The 14586-nt window shown below is 45.2% G+C and overlaps 1 protein-coding gene across 1 annotated transcript; it reads right to left on the bottom strand.

The window, feature by feature from the left end:
• Positions 1-12888: 12888 nt before the first annotated feature.
• LOC131260878 (twist-related protein-like) lies at positions 12889-13494 on the bottom strand. Its single transcript, XM_058262721.1, has one exon. It carries the CDS (start codon positions 13492-13494, stop codon positions 12889-12891), a length of 606 nt encoding a protein of 201 aa, XP_058118704.1.
• Between the last annotated feature and the right edge of the window lie 1092 nt (positions 13495-14586).

Here is a 14586-nt window from a genome sequence, read left to right as displayed (position 1 = left end):
TTGAGCAACGGCAAGAAACACCCAGGCAAAGCTAACATACGAACATGTGATACCGAGGAAGAAAGGTGTTAAATTATCTTTTAATTTGTTCAATTCGACAGTCGGCAACCGGTGGGTCTCACCATTCGGCCAGCCGCTCTTGCAAACGCCGACATTGCATGCAGTGATAGCACAGGCTGGCCGATTGTGTGTTTCCACTTCCTAAATATAGAGCCATCAATCATACTTTGTGCCGCATACCGATAACGCAGAATATATGCAGACAGTCGACGACGAACCTGACGAACTGTGTGCTGCCTGGACACGAGCTACTGCACGCCATGTCGCCATGTTTAAGGCGGCAGGTAAAAAACAACGCATAGTGCGTGCCAGGGCCACATGTACCAGGAACTGTTGACCAGTTTTTTACCTCTGAATCCAGTCCATCAAATCAGAACACCGAACCGGGCTGCAACCACAACCCAGCAATTAACCGGCAGTTAGCAAACGTTTGGCAAGTGAGTGACCTCGTCGAAAAGTGATCGAATTCGATCTCTGGCAAGCGTATCGGAGGGTTCGGATCCTGATTGCCGGCGATCGAGCAGTGGTCGGTGCGCGTTGGGAGGATCCTTGCCGAACAGATTTTATCTTCCGCCGGAACCTTTCATCTGGCGCTCGTTAGAGGAAAAGTGAATGATGACAGCCGAAATGCGACTCCTTGGTAAAAGCAATGGTGTTTGCGGTGGTGAAGAAAGTAATGCATGAGGCTTTATAGAGTGGTTTCTCGCAAAGATGGGCATCGGGTTCTTTCGGTAGAAGTTTACTGCAAGTCGAAAGTCTTTAAGTCTTGGGTTTTGTTACTGCGAATCAGATCATTATCACGTCATCAATATTATTGCTGGATTGCTGGTGTTCGTTCATATTTTGAACCTTTTTAATGGTTCTGATTTTATTCTTAACCTCAAGAACAACAATTCATTTCCAGTGCGGCTGCATTTTAATCCGGTTTCCTTCCTATCAATCTACCTCCAAATCCAACGAAGGAAAACAACACTCCACGGTTCAAGTGGACCTACTTCATAATGTCTCAATTTTGTTTGTTTTTCCATCGGGGAGAGGAAAAAAACACATAAAACACCAATTCATCACCCTTTCATCAAGCTTCTTAGATTTCCATCGCTTCCATCATCTTCAGCGTCGTGCAACGACGTCCGATCGCTCGAAGGCGCCCCTTTCGAGTAATCGATTAAACGAGCCCTTTACACGTTACCTTCGCGTCCTGCCCCGCACCCATCGGCCGATTACCTTCCGCAGGCCGAATCTCGGCGTGAAACTTCGCGGCACTTTCGTCAGCTCTGGTGCCGAATTCGGCGAGAACATATCGCACCCGTAAATGGCCGTGCGGCGACGGGTCCAAATTGAAGGAACCAAAGGGTTATCGCGGCGGGTTTGTTGGTCGTTTTTCCCTTTTCCATTTTTTTTTCTTTTCGCCAAACCCTTGCTGGCTTTAAACAAACAAAACCACCTGATGAAGGGTAAAGCAAACAGAAATTAACAACACAACCACGATCACGAGATAAGCGATCCGGTTGAACGGTGCTCCGGAGTGCTGATCGAGACCAGAGTGCAAACCGAATTGGGGTTTCCCATTGATGGTTGCCTTCTGGGCAGAAAATTGGCAGGTCGCGCCAAAGAAACGCTTATACGGCAGCGACCCCGGAGCGGATTTGTTGGACCCCGAGGATGTAGCAGCGCGTCCCGAGGCGCGATTGACAGGATGTGAGGATTATGATTAGCTTAATAAACTACCCGGCACCAGGGGGTGATTGAGCAAAACGGTAAATTATACACCGTCGAGATGAGCCGTGTCTTATGGCGCCCGGGATAGGACGCTGGGTTTTTGTCGAAAGCAGCCCTCTTCCGAAATCATTAAAATGTTATGGTTATCCGGTCTTTTCAGTGAGAATTAACATTTAAATCAAAAACAATCACTTGCATTGTAGAGTATAGTTTTTTAACAGTCATACTTATACTAATTCATTGCAAAGATTTACTTATATTACTTTCATGTCTAATTTTCAGAACTTTTTATAAAGTTTGTATCGATTATTGGATCAATTTAATTGATTTTCTTTCCGATTATTTTGATTTGAAATTTTATGACATCACTGACCGATGCCGAACAAATTTCATGCTTGTTGATGTAATTACTTCTAAATACTTCAACAAGAAAATTATAAGCTTCTAGACGACAACTTTAAGAATCTTTTATTTCATAGGGAATGCAGGACAGCTTGAAAATGAGAAAAAAAAACATGAATGTATTTTAATAATGCACTCAGCTCAACCACAATTACATCCTTGAGCATATCCCGTTATTTGAAAGGAACCCAATCCAACGGTTTGTTCAATATCGAGTATATTGAATTCGGTTCATCCGTTTCGATTCTTAACAAAAAGGAACTGTTCCAAAATAGTTTTAATCCGAAATTAATCGAGAGAAAATAGATCCAACCCAAAAAACGCCCCCAACGGGTCAAAACCGCGTTCCTCTTACCGGTCGAATAGACAGGACCGAAACACTGACCCGACGAACCCAAAAGTAAGCATCCTTATTGCCGTGATTTATAACTCTATCGATCCACCCCAAGGATTCCGAGCCCGGTCTGGGTAGAAATCGGCCAAAGGTGGTCTGTTTTCGAATGGAGGCCATCGATAAATTTTATCGAGTTTTTGCCGTTGCTTCGGAAGATCCCAAAACGAACCCGGTGGTCTACCGATCGAAGAGTCCGAGCATTCATGAATTCGTTCCAAGACGGTTACGGAGTCATCGATCCGTTCGAATGACACGCTTCTTTTCACCTACGCTCACCCTTCGCTGGCCCTGGAAAAGTGGCTTCCATTGTTGTTGAGGATATTTTCACACCTTCCGATCTGCCGCAAGTGGCCCGCAAATCCAACGCTCCTTCCTCGCGTTACCTGGCCTTAGTTTACCAATGCACAACGCCGTACAAGAAAGCAGCCGACGGTAAGATGAAAGATTTACACCAACGATACCAGCCGGAAAAGTCCCTTTACCCTACGCCGTGCTGCACCGGAAGGACGAGAGCGGTCCTTTTCCACCCTCTCATTACGGTAGCGATGGTGGATTATTTTTGCGCAACCCTCGGGAATGGCGGCAGGTACGGAGGCAATTTGTTAAAACAACACTCCGCTGCCCGTTGCGGGCGTTTCCGTCGGAATTCGGAAGTGGCCGCAAGGGAAGACCTGACCGCCTTCTAAGTAGTTTATTTTTCCCCCAGTGAGCGACATTCGTTTGAAGTACGTCCGTCGAGCGCTTCGGTTGGGTCGGTTTTTCGGTCGCTTTGAGGTCTAATTAGTGAGCAGTAGGCGATGCCGTTGCAGTTTTGGCTCGCAAAGATGTCATCTTCAAGGCTGACGCTAACGTGCGCCGAGGAAAATGATCACAGGATTGAGCCGACCTAATCAGCTCGAGTGGGCGGTTGAAGGATAGCTTCGGATCAATGGTTAAATCTGGGCAAAGTAAATAAAACGAGCGGACAGTAATTTTCCTTTTCTCTAGATTAATATCATGATCAAATAGCATTTATGCTTTTTTAACAGTTGTTAGTTTTAAGGAATCTTTTAAAAGGTTCTATTCGAATGATATTTACGTAGGAACGTCAAACACAGAAATGAATTAGAGGAATAGAACAACAGAATAGGCAAAAAACAGATAGAAAAGTGAAAGAACAAACAATATTTTAATTTTTAAAAAAATTTTAAGTTATCAAAACGATATAAAAGGAAGGTATCACCGTTCGTTGTTATGATAGTTAACAAAACCGGAAAAAATCCTCTATCCTTGTACGATATGGATCGTACCTAACCAATTCTGGTACATAATTTTTTTACTCTCAAATTGAATTTCTGATTTGATACCTCACCGAGCCGGCGTCAAATAAAACTCACGATGAAACTAGATCAAAATAAATGTGCCGACAATCAGTCAGTGTTTGGAGGGATCGCCACTCAACGCCTGTCATACTTAATCACAATCAGCACACCTTCGACCCGCCGCCAATAATTGCGAGGCGCCTTCACTGACAGGCCAAAGGCTGGCGGTATGTTTGAAAAACTAAATTACCCTCCCAAGCATGTGCGTGCGAACGTTTTCCTCTCGAGGACGATTTCATACCGGATACCGTCCAAGGACAATCGATACTCGGTTCGGTTACTTGTAAGTGATACTTTAGAGACGACGCCAGATCCTTTTCCTCGAGCGACTGCAAATGCGATCGGTGTACGATCGTCCGATGATCCGCCGGTGGACTCCAACAACTGAACCGGGCCGCTTTTCGGTTTCTGGTACCGCGCACTAATTACGACGATGGATGCGGTTGGAGGGTGAAAACAAATAAAAACCATCAAACATATGGCAGCACGTGCGGGTGCGCAAGAGAAAATAGAAAAATTAAGAGCAACATAAGGATGACCGCCAAGCGCGACGGAACGGTGGAGGGGGGAGGAAAGGAAGAGTGATGGTAAAGTGATCTAGGCCAGCGTCTTGTGCTGCTTCACGCAGCCCGATAGCAATCTAATGACCAGTGCCCGGATACCCTTAGGTGCACACGTGGCCACACTGAGTCGGAGTCCGCACGTCAGTCTTAAGGTACATTGTTGCCACTGCTGTTCCATGCCTTCTGCAACTCTCTCTCTCTCTCGCCCTGTCTCTCGGATTTTTTCATCCACTTCTCGGTGCAGTCCTTACCATCAGTTGGTGTCAGTGCAACAACGTCGGGAAAAGTAATCCTTCTCCGTCAATCGCTCAGCTGGCATGAAGGATTCCACGGTGGACCTTGACGTACCGCCGATTTCCTCCGACAAAACTACCCTCGACTGCTTCTTTGGACCAGCATTACACTTGCATTACCGAAAACCATGCCCAAAACGGACTGCTTTCGCAATTTTCGCAAGAGTTTCCTTCCGGTCTGGAGGATCAGCAGAAACGTGCTGTCGGAAGTAGTGCCGGATTCACAACCAGCTGCTGAGGGAGAATAATCCTCTTCAAGAAACATGGACCTCTGCAAAAACAAACCAAAAAATGCCCTGCAGATCATTTCCATTGCACCACAAGGGGTCCAGCTAATCTGAGTATAGAGCTACGGAGGAGAGATTTTCGACCAATTCCCACTCCATGGGAAGGGGCAAGATTTACATAATCGATTTCCGGTGCAGCGCCACGCGTGTGGACTCTACTTCCGCGTCGTACTTTCTCTTCCCCAGGGATAACCCAAAAAACAAAACTCGGAAGTAATAAATAATCGCTGCACTAGACTCGGCAGCAAATAAAAAGGGTGAAGGATACCAATCGGAATATAATCCGGCGTAACATATCCTCCGATGCCGGTGGAAACTGACGTCCGCTCTCGGCTCGATCGCCGCTCCGGATCGTCACGCCGTGACGGGGCAACATTTATTTCCCCGCTGCCTAAAGATCCTTTCGCCGGCGAGGAGCGTCCTCCTTTTCGACTGATCTCCGATTTTCCCGTCTTTGATGTCAGCTTCGTAACACCCGAGCAACACTCCAACATCTGTTATCACGCTGGGATCGCGTCCTCGAGAGGCTGTGTTTCTTTTTTTCCTTTTTCTCCCGAAACGACGGGCTAAAGAAAGGATTCGGTGCGAGGGAATGCATTTTCGGAACTATGAATCAAATTAATGTTTCCTATTTCGGTGAATCCTTTTCTTTATTGTATCAATCGAAGGCGTAACGCGTCGCTCGCCCGAATGGGACTGCGTAGTCCTCGCCGATGGTTTTCGCCACTCGAGCCAACGCCACTCTAGTGCCGGGCTGATGTCAGCTAACAATTTTCGACTCCTTTCAAAACCATTCCCTCTGCCGGAGAGTTTCTAATTGACCCGAAACCGGAAATCGATTTTTGACCCAGTTTGATCGACGCGTCAGGGTGACTTAATGACTATCATCAGCAAGACAAAAGTAAGAAGAAACTGCGTACGTTAAAAAACGAACCGCTCCTTCCCGCGGGTAATCTAGTCGGTTCGGTCGCCAAACGCCAAAAGGATTCTGCCGAAAGGTGCCAATTAGATGGAGACAATTAGAAGCGGTTTGTTGTTTTTATTAAATGGCTGAAAGTGGTGCGATTTGATTTTTCAATCCCTTTGATATGAAAAGGTACTCGTATACACCTTTTGGGTATTTTTCTGTTTCCGCAATTATCGTCGAGATGTGGGTGTGGATAAACGGCACATTCGAAAGGGTAATTTTGAAATCCAGCAATTAGAATAAATATTTATGTAGCAACATTTTTTCTGAAAGATTGCTGTAATAATAACAAGACCATGATGGCAGTTATTTCATCACACGAGCTGTTGTTTTCATTTACTGTTATTTCTCATTTCTTTCTACCTAATTTAAGTCAAAGATTTTATAAAAAGCGGTACTAAATTGAAGTAAGTTTTCTTTAGTAACTAAATTATAGGAAATTTTTGCGCGTGACCAATTTAAAATACCAATTACCAATAGACCAATTAAACAAATTTCTTCAGATGTCTTATAATCATATTTCCCAAAAAAAGAACATTAAACGAAAAAATATGAAACGTTGTTTTGCTTCGCTTAAGAAAAAACGACACGATCAATGTTTTCAACGAAAAGAAAGGTTTATTTCAATTAATACTACGTTCATAATACTATCATTTGAAATATCGTGATTTCATTTTATTAAATAACACTTCAAACACACGTTACAAATCAGTAAATACAAAAGATAAAAATGTTATCACAAATAAATTCTTATTACAATGATGAAAGTATGTGTGAAATAAAGCAAATGTATAGAAACCAGGACGACAAAATAAAACTACCGTATTTTTGTTTACTTTATTAAGTGCTTTAGTTTAAAAATGCCGCAAAGCTTAAATTTGAACTCATTTTTTTAAAATAACATCGCTCTATATCCTTTCCCATCAATCTAATCCTTTCTTTGACGGTCCCTAGCATGAATCTATTTTCACCAAGTCACGTCCTCAGTCCAATCCCAAGCCGTTCCGGAACACGTTTTCTGCCGAAATCGAGAAGCCGACCCACAGTGCACCCTATTATGCTGTCTTGACAGGCATGCCGAAAGCTGCGAGGACTCAATTTCCAGACGCTTCCCATCGCTTCAATCACTCGTCATTCTTCACACTCCAACGCGTTTCGCCGAGTGACGTACCTAGCTCGTTACACAAAATCAAAAGCCGATGATTGCCGACTATTGCGGGCTTTACCTGAAGCAAAACATTGCTCAAAGCTCAGTCCCTTTGAATCCTTTGGCAGCTAAGATGAATTAATTTTCCCTCGCGATAAAACAATCCAGGCAACCGGGGTTCGATCGGGTGCCCGGTTTGTTTACATACCGCGGACGTCGGGGCGTGTTTATCGTCTGCAGCGTCCAAACAGAACCAAACCGCAACCCTAATGCTACCCTTCGAGGCGGTGCGTACGCGTCCAGTTCAATCAATTTCATCATACCGCTCTTTCCAGCCTCATCGTCGGACGCACGCTGCGATAATCATACGCACCGACGCGATCCAAAATTCTTATCCTTTTTTTCTTGGCACATTTGAATTTCTTGTGTCCTTTCTGCGTTTCGGTTCGGGACGTCTTCATCGCACGCAACCCGCGGATCGGTAAGTCGCGACTTCATTTCGTCCCACTTCCCCACTTCTATCCCTCACATTAAAATTATACATCGTATTCGGTGGACCGGTCGTGTTTTTTCAAAATTCTTAGAACCGATCCTCGGAAATATTTTTCGACCCAACGCCCGATCCTCGGAAAGGATGGTCCGTGGACCGGAGCGCGCACGCACTACGCCAACGATGTTTTTTTTTTATTGTTTTCCCCCTTAATGCGCTACAAAGTTGTGGCCGCCAAGGATAATTATAGGTTTGTCCAGCTCCTAAACCACGAGCACGAGCTCGAAGGGGAAAGGTCCTGTATGAAACACGGTACAAACCAACACCGGTCGTCCAACTCGGTCCATTTCAGTTTAAATTTCCACCAGTTTTTGGAGCCTTCCCTCTAAACCGATGAAGTAAGATCGATAGGTGACCAGCCTCTAATGTGACGCGCACGCAAAAACCCCAAGGCCTAAGCTTTGCAGAATGTTTCGAATCTCGTTCCCAAAATCACCCTTTTGCTTCCTTTTCCCGCGAGCGATTTGCACTGTTTATTATGACAGTTATTTGACAGTGATTTGAAGCGAACCGGACAAAAGGGGTCAATGTGGAGAAAGCGAAACAACCTCTCTTTTTCTCCCAGTTTCCCGGGGATACTTCCTCGGTCCAGACCTAGACTCTAACAGCAACGCGATGGCCTACTATTTTCCCAACCCTCAAGTGGACGGACGCAGCTCAACGATGCTTAATCGTCCGTATGCAACCGAAGAGGGCCCGGTAGTATTATGCCATCCACTTGACTTCCTCTTGCCGAGCAGGAGTCCGCTCTTCATGCGTGTTGATATTCCCTTTTTCCCCGTTTGTTCTCCCGGGCAGCCTTTTGTTCCCGTCCAGCTTCTCCGTACGTTCTCCGCGTGTGCGCATCATTTATGAGATAAATATCATTTCCGTCAAATTGAAATCACAATAAAAATTGCATCCTCACCCCCCACCCTGTCCGGTGGTTCGGTTCAGCTCATTCACAGGATATCCATCCAGCCCATCCCCAGGGTGGGTGGGAAAACTTTTCAAATAAATAATATGTGCTTCCATGTTTGCCGACTGGAAGCACAACGCCGTGCAGTGATGCAATTCCGTTCGCCAAACCTGAACCGTGGCGTAATCGTCACTAATTGTTACACCGACAGTGGCCCACAAAGCGAGAGAGATGGATTTTATAGGGCCGACGGTGATACCCGAAAGGGTTCAGAAAGTCAAGTGAAACCGAAACCCAGCGAGCGCCCGGTCACGGCGGGCCATTGCATTTGATCCAATTAATGCGTCAATCATGGCGAGCCGTTTTCGCGCTGCCACGTAATCCGTCGTCCATCGCCACCCAGAACCGAACCGGTCTCTAGAGAGCAGATTCGATCCGGAGGGATCGGATAGAAAAGCGGCCCCGGTCGAGAATACGGTGTCCATGGACGGCGTTTTCCTCCGGCGAGTTGATGTGGTGTGTTTGCGCTGGGCAAACAGTGGGAAATTCGCGAATTTTTTGTTTGTTCTAGCGCGGTGCTCTACCAGACATTCTGGCCCGGTCGGTTCAAACGACAAACACATGGACGACCGGACTCTTTATCCGGACCGATGAAGAGAGATTGACTGCGAGTATATGTAGTTTATCATTATGGGTATGTATCTTTAGAAATGCACGAAGTTTTCTATTCGTTGATTGATTTAAATTGAAAAACCAATTTCAACACAGGCTTTTTCGCATTGTTGTATAATCTTCTGATTCCCTAACGGCCAAATAGAAATAGAAAGGTTTGAACTGAAGGAAATTCTTTTACAATAAAGTTTTATTATTCTCTTCACTTGGTCTAAGTTGTTGAATCTGATTGTTCAAAGAATTATATTAATATTAATAAATCTCAAATTAAGTACGCTGATGTTAGTTTGCAAATCCTTTCTCTTTTTAAATTAGAATAAAACTTATTCATTTTTAAAATACTGTAATACATTATTGATTAAAATATACTGTACTGTTATGACCTGAAAGTTGGAGACATTTACGGACTTAGTAATTCTGAGAAACATTTAAATGCCTGCGTTACATACAAATAAAAATAACAGTGGGAGAGATAAAATTGGCTTAGTTTTACTAAGTTAGGCTAATCAGTTACTAATTAAGGACTTCAAGTTATTTTAATGAAAATTAACTAATAATGTTAATGTCTTGACAGAGTTGAAGTAGCATTTTTGGAAAAACCTTTTTTCAACTATGATGAATAAATTCATTAGACCTTCATATAGTGATTTTTATTACGTTTTCTTGTTTAAAATAAAAAACAAGGACAACTCACCATAAAATTCATATGTTCTGTTCTTCCTTAAGAGATCAGTACTCAAAATCAGAACATTCTACACTCATTCTTAGTATAACTTTTCCAAGTTTGTTCATATCTTATATACATTTTCTTTCTTATGCTAAGATCTACTAGCAACCCTCCATTTTTTGTTTACGAGAATGCCACGCGACTGGCACACGCTGCCGGTAACACAATACAATTACCACCGACAAGCAAACCACAACCCACAACTTCACTGCACGAAACGCAGCCAAGCGTGAGCATCGCTCCTCCTGGACATCGGCCGGCACAAATAAATGGGCGATCGTAAGCCACATGCGCAGAAACTTACTTTCTCGCACACACACGCAGGACGTGCCAAAGGATCTTCTTTCATCCCCCTCCGGGGAGTGCACGGTGTTGTGGTTGAGCTTGTTTCTTCGCTTTCATGTCGTCTATGTGTGCTTCAGCTTGACGTTGTCGTTTTTTTTCCTATTCCGGTTGAGGAAACTGTTCTGCCGATCCGGAGTGAGTCAGTTGGAGTTGCGCGTCACGTTGAAGGAAACCACACAAAGGATATTCACGCCACACCGTTGCGGGCTGTCCGGTGGGGAAACGAGGTGGCGGAGGGGATCAAACCTACAGTTTCTCAGTTTCCTTTCCTCAGCGTGCGCGTGTGTGTGTGTTGGTGAGTGTGGTTCGAAAGAACACGAAGGTACGAAAACATGACCGTAGCGCAAAGGAAAACTCATCAGGATGTTAAAGGCAACATATGTTGCCATTTCGGATGTGGCTTGGCGTACGGACGTGGCGGTTGCAGGCCGGGTTGGAATGGGGGAAAAACACAAACACACATCACGGCCAACGAACAAGTGACGCCTTATGCTGTCGACAGGCCGGTAGTAAGGACGAAACTACGAAAAAAATTCAAGATGAAGGAAGCACCAGTTGACAATGGATGCAAGGGTTCGTGCCTTTCAGCGTCTTCCTTTAATGGCCACTTCCGGAACGCGGAGGGCGAGCGGTACGGTTGGTTCCTACGAGGACTAACCTAACATTGGTTGGACTTGGCTTGGAAGCGAGAGAATATGGCCCACGATCGTCTCCGTGATGCTCATATTGCGTGCCAGAAAATTATGGCACTAATTTTCGGCGATTCTGCTCGTGCGCCCTGAATGTTTGCGGTTTTGGGGCTGATCAGACACAAATTAAGCGTGCTCGTGCCTGCGCGCCGATCAACTCTAACGCGTGCGCAGGATTCACTTCTGCTTGCAATTTCCATTTCCATTTTGATTGACGTGATTTTCAGCACCGGCTAGCTTTCCTTGCCCACGATCCTACGTCTAACATCTGCGTATACGGCGCGTTACGTCACATTAGTTCCAGTATCCTTCGTCGTTCCCTTTCAATCGCCAACATCACGTGTTAGTTCGCCTAGAAGGAACATTTGGCAAACTTCTCCTGCAACCCATGATGCTACCTAATGGCTCCTTATCTTATCCGGTACCTAGAACGCAGGCTTTTTTTCCTGAACCTGTGCGATCTTCTCGATCGGAAAAGCCACAAACACTATTCCTTCCAATCTCACTTGCTGCCCCGGACTACTATGGCCATATGGCGGAGACGGGTCCCAGCGTTACGGTTGTTGTGTGTTTGTTTTGTTAAAATCTGCCCAAACGCACATCACACCCACGTGCTTCGGGTCGACCGCTTTGTGCGCAGGCCGGATTTTGCCGGCTGGCCCAGGGAAAAAGTGCGAGCTGACGGAGGGTAAACGGGAGACGGAATGAATTATCGTTTTGGCACCTTACATATGGGTTGCGGAAAGGACTCACTCGCAATCGACGATATCAAATAAAGTGAAATGCACATATATTCCACTTTTAGCGGAAGGAGAAATTGGCAAATGAGTAAACACAAATGGTATTAAGCAGTATAATTGGATTTTATTATGATTCGTACAGAAACAACAGATTTTTTAACGAACTCCATTGTTTTTATCTCAATTCATGAGTTGTTGATAAATTAATTTACAAAAGGGACCTAAATATTAAAAGCATAACATAACAGCCAACGCGTCCTCGCGTCTTGCGAAAGAAATTCATCAAAGCTAAGAAGGATAAAGTAAATTCGAATATCAAAGAAATTTTGTTATCCAGCATGAATATACACACTGTAGGTTTGTTTGTAACTAACGATACTGATGAACAAGTTTTAAATAAAGTTGTAAATAAGGGGACAAAACCAACCGAAATGCAAGAACGGTTCACGAGCCTTGTAGAAACCCTCAGCTTAGACGAATATTATATCTTTCTACGTGAAGAATGGTCAATGTCAATTTCAATGAGAGTTTAAGAAAAGTTGTTTTTAAGATAAATTTATGTTTCGCTTTTTCCAATACAAATTTTCGTTACTCAAAATTAATTTAAAAAAATAAAACTTCCTTTGTTATTTTTTTTGTGTTCTATTTGCATCCTTACTAATTTGTGTATTCGAAAATCATAAAACAAAGGCATCCCTTTGAAATTGTTAGAATAAAATTTTTTTGTTTTCGGATTCATTTCATATGAAAGAACCGCATTATCTAACCATAACTTAAAGTTGATTGGTTACTGTAAAAAAGACTTTAAAAAGAATACATTTGAATTTTAATAGGATTCCTTTGGGTCCACTACCGTCCCTCCAAAAATTCTTAATGTTTTTCATAGTAACGAACAACTGCGATCAACAAATAAGAAAACAATCATGTTTGTTATATTATTCTTTAAATATTGATTTATTTTAACAAGTCTTACAGATCCTTAATAACTATAAATGCTAACGAACTGTACATAAGTAAAAACAATCAATAAATTAACTATTGCTCCCGGCACCGTTCTCCGCACCTTCTCCGCAATTAATCCAGCAGCTCCACCAGCGCACCGATGTACGACTGAGCCATTTGCAGCGTTTCGTGCTTGGAAAACTGTCGATCGTTGCCGAGCGAGGGCAGATACTGGCGCAACCGATCGAACGCCTCGTTCAGCCCCTGCATCCGCTTCCGTTCGCGCGCGTTGGCCGCCAGGCGTCGCTTCCGTCGCACCACCGTCGGCACGGCGCCACCCCGTTTGCCTTTCCCCTTCGTCACCTTCGGCAGCGGATCGGCAGGACTCTGGATATCACTGTCGGAGGTGCTAGCTCCGTCCGACGTTGTGCTGACCGGCGTATTCAAACGGACCTCGACCGTTGAGTAGCTGTCGGGCGTGGCGATGCTTTCGACACTTTCGCCACCGGTCGACTGTGGGCTGGGCGGGAAAATGTCCCCATTCGCACAGGGGTCGTACTCGTCACTGCTCGCTTCCACCGGAGGATAGAACCACCCGGCTCCGGTGAAGTATCCATCCACGTTTCCATGGCCGAAGGAGTTCGGAAAGTTGTGCAACTGTTGCTGTGGATCCGCTTGATGTCCGCAGTACGCCGGATAACTTTGTTGATGGTAGTAGAAAACTTCCGTCGCACTCATTCTGACCGAGCTGCTTCAAACTGTTTCTGCTCCGTTAAGAGGTTTCTTCCAAACTGATCTGTCCGCTTCCTGGTGCAGCGCCTTTTTATACCTTACCAACCCCGGCCATCACTTCGGGTGGCTTCGTTCAACTTCACTTCGTCTTCGACCAAAAGCACCCTCGGGAACGGCGTGGAAAACAGAACTGAAGAAAAACATGTTCTCGTTCGTTGTTTTCGACCTTTACTTCGATGCTGAATCTTCTCTCCGCTTTTGACATCACTTCGTGCCGTTTCGTCCCGCTCGACGGTGGAGAGGAATAAAAAATAAACACCTCAGGACACGCGTGCCATGCCAGGGAACCAATCATCAGCTTCGCAACCGCATCCGAGCTAGTGCGCAGGACATGCAGTGCGTTCCCCTTCCGTGGAGTTCCTCGCACCCGGCGGCTACATGGAAGGCGAAACCCCTAGCGAAGGATGGATGGCCATCTCACCCTTGTTTACCCTCCCCGTTTCGTGGAGTTGAAGCCGACGCCGTTCACTGTTTACGTTTGCGTTGTGTTTCGCAACCGTTTTTAATTAATTCACTTTCCCACGAGACGCCAAAGGACCGGAAAGGCCACTCAGCGGCGAAGGTGAGCCCGAGATTTCATCGGCTTCCGTGCGGTTACTACCGTCCACTGCACCGGGTCGAGCAGGAAAATGAAGGAATGCGCGCAAACGCCAATCCGCCCAAAAACCTTCCGTCACTCGCTGCTTCTGCCGGAGAAATTCCCACGACCACCGGTTGAGGAAGCTCTTTCTTTCTCGCCCGCATTTGTTTCGATCATTTTCCCTTTGACCCTGACTTCGCGAGCCACTCTCGGGAATCCATCCGATCGGTATTGGATCACTTCCCGAAAATTAAATTTGATTTCGTGCGAGCTACTTAATAGGGAGGCGGTCCTGTGGATAACTTTTCGTCGAAGAAAACCCGACCCGTACCTAGTGTTGTGTAGTGAGCAGATGAGCTACCTGAGCCGCTCTGCTCACCTCACTGAGCAGAGAGCTACCTCTCTGAAACAAAAACTGAGGTGGCTCACCAACTGAGCTTGCTCACCTACTGAGGTGG

This window comes from Anopheles coustani, chromosome 3 (genome assembly GCF_943734705.1).
Source record: "Anopheles coustani chromosome 3, idAnoCousDA_361_x.2, whole genome shotgun sequence".
Classification (NCBI taxonomy): Eukaryota; Metazoa; Arthropoda; class Insecta; order Diptera; family Culicidae; genus Anopheles; species Anopheles coustani.
Note: the sequence above shows the minus strand (reverse complement) of the source record. Positions and strands in the feature narration are given on the sequence as shown.

What these genes read in the sequence shown, in the direction of transcription:
- LOC131260878 (XM_058262721.1), bottom strand. Translation starts at nt 13,494, where the DNA reads ATGAGTGCGACGGAAGTTTTCTACTACCATCAACAAAGTTATCCGGCG.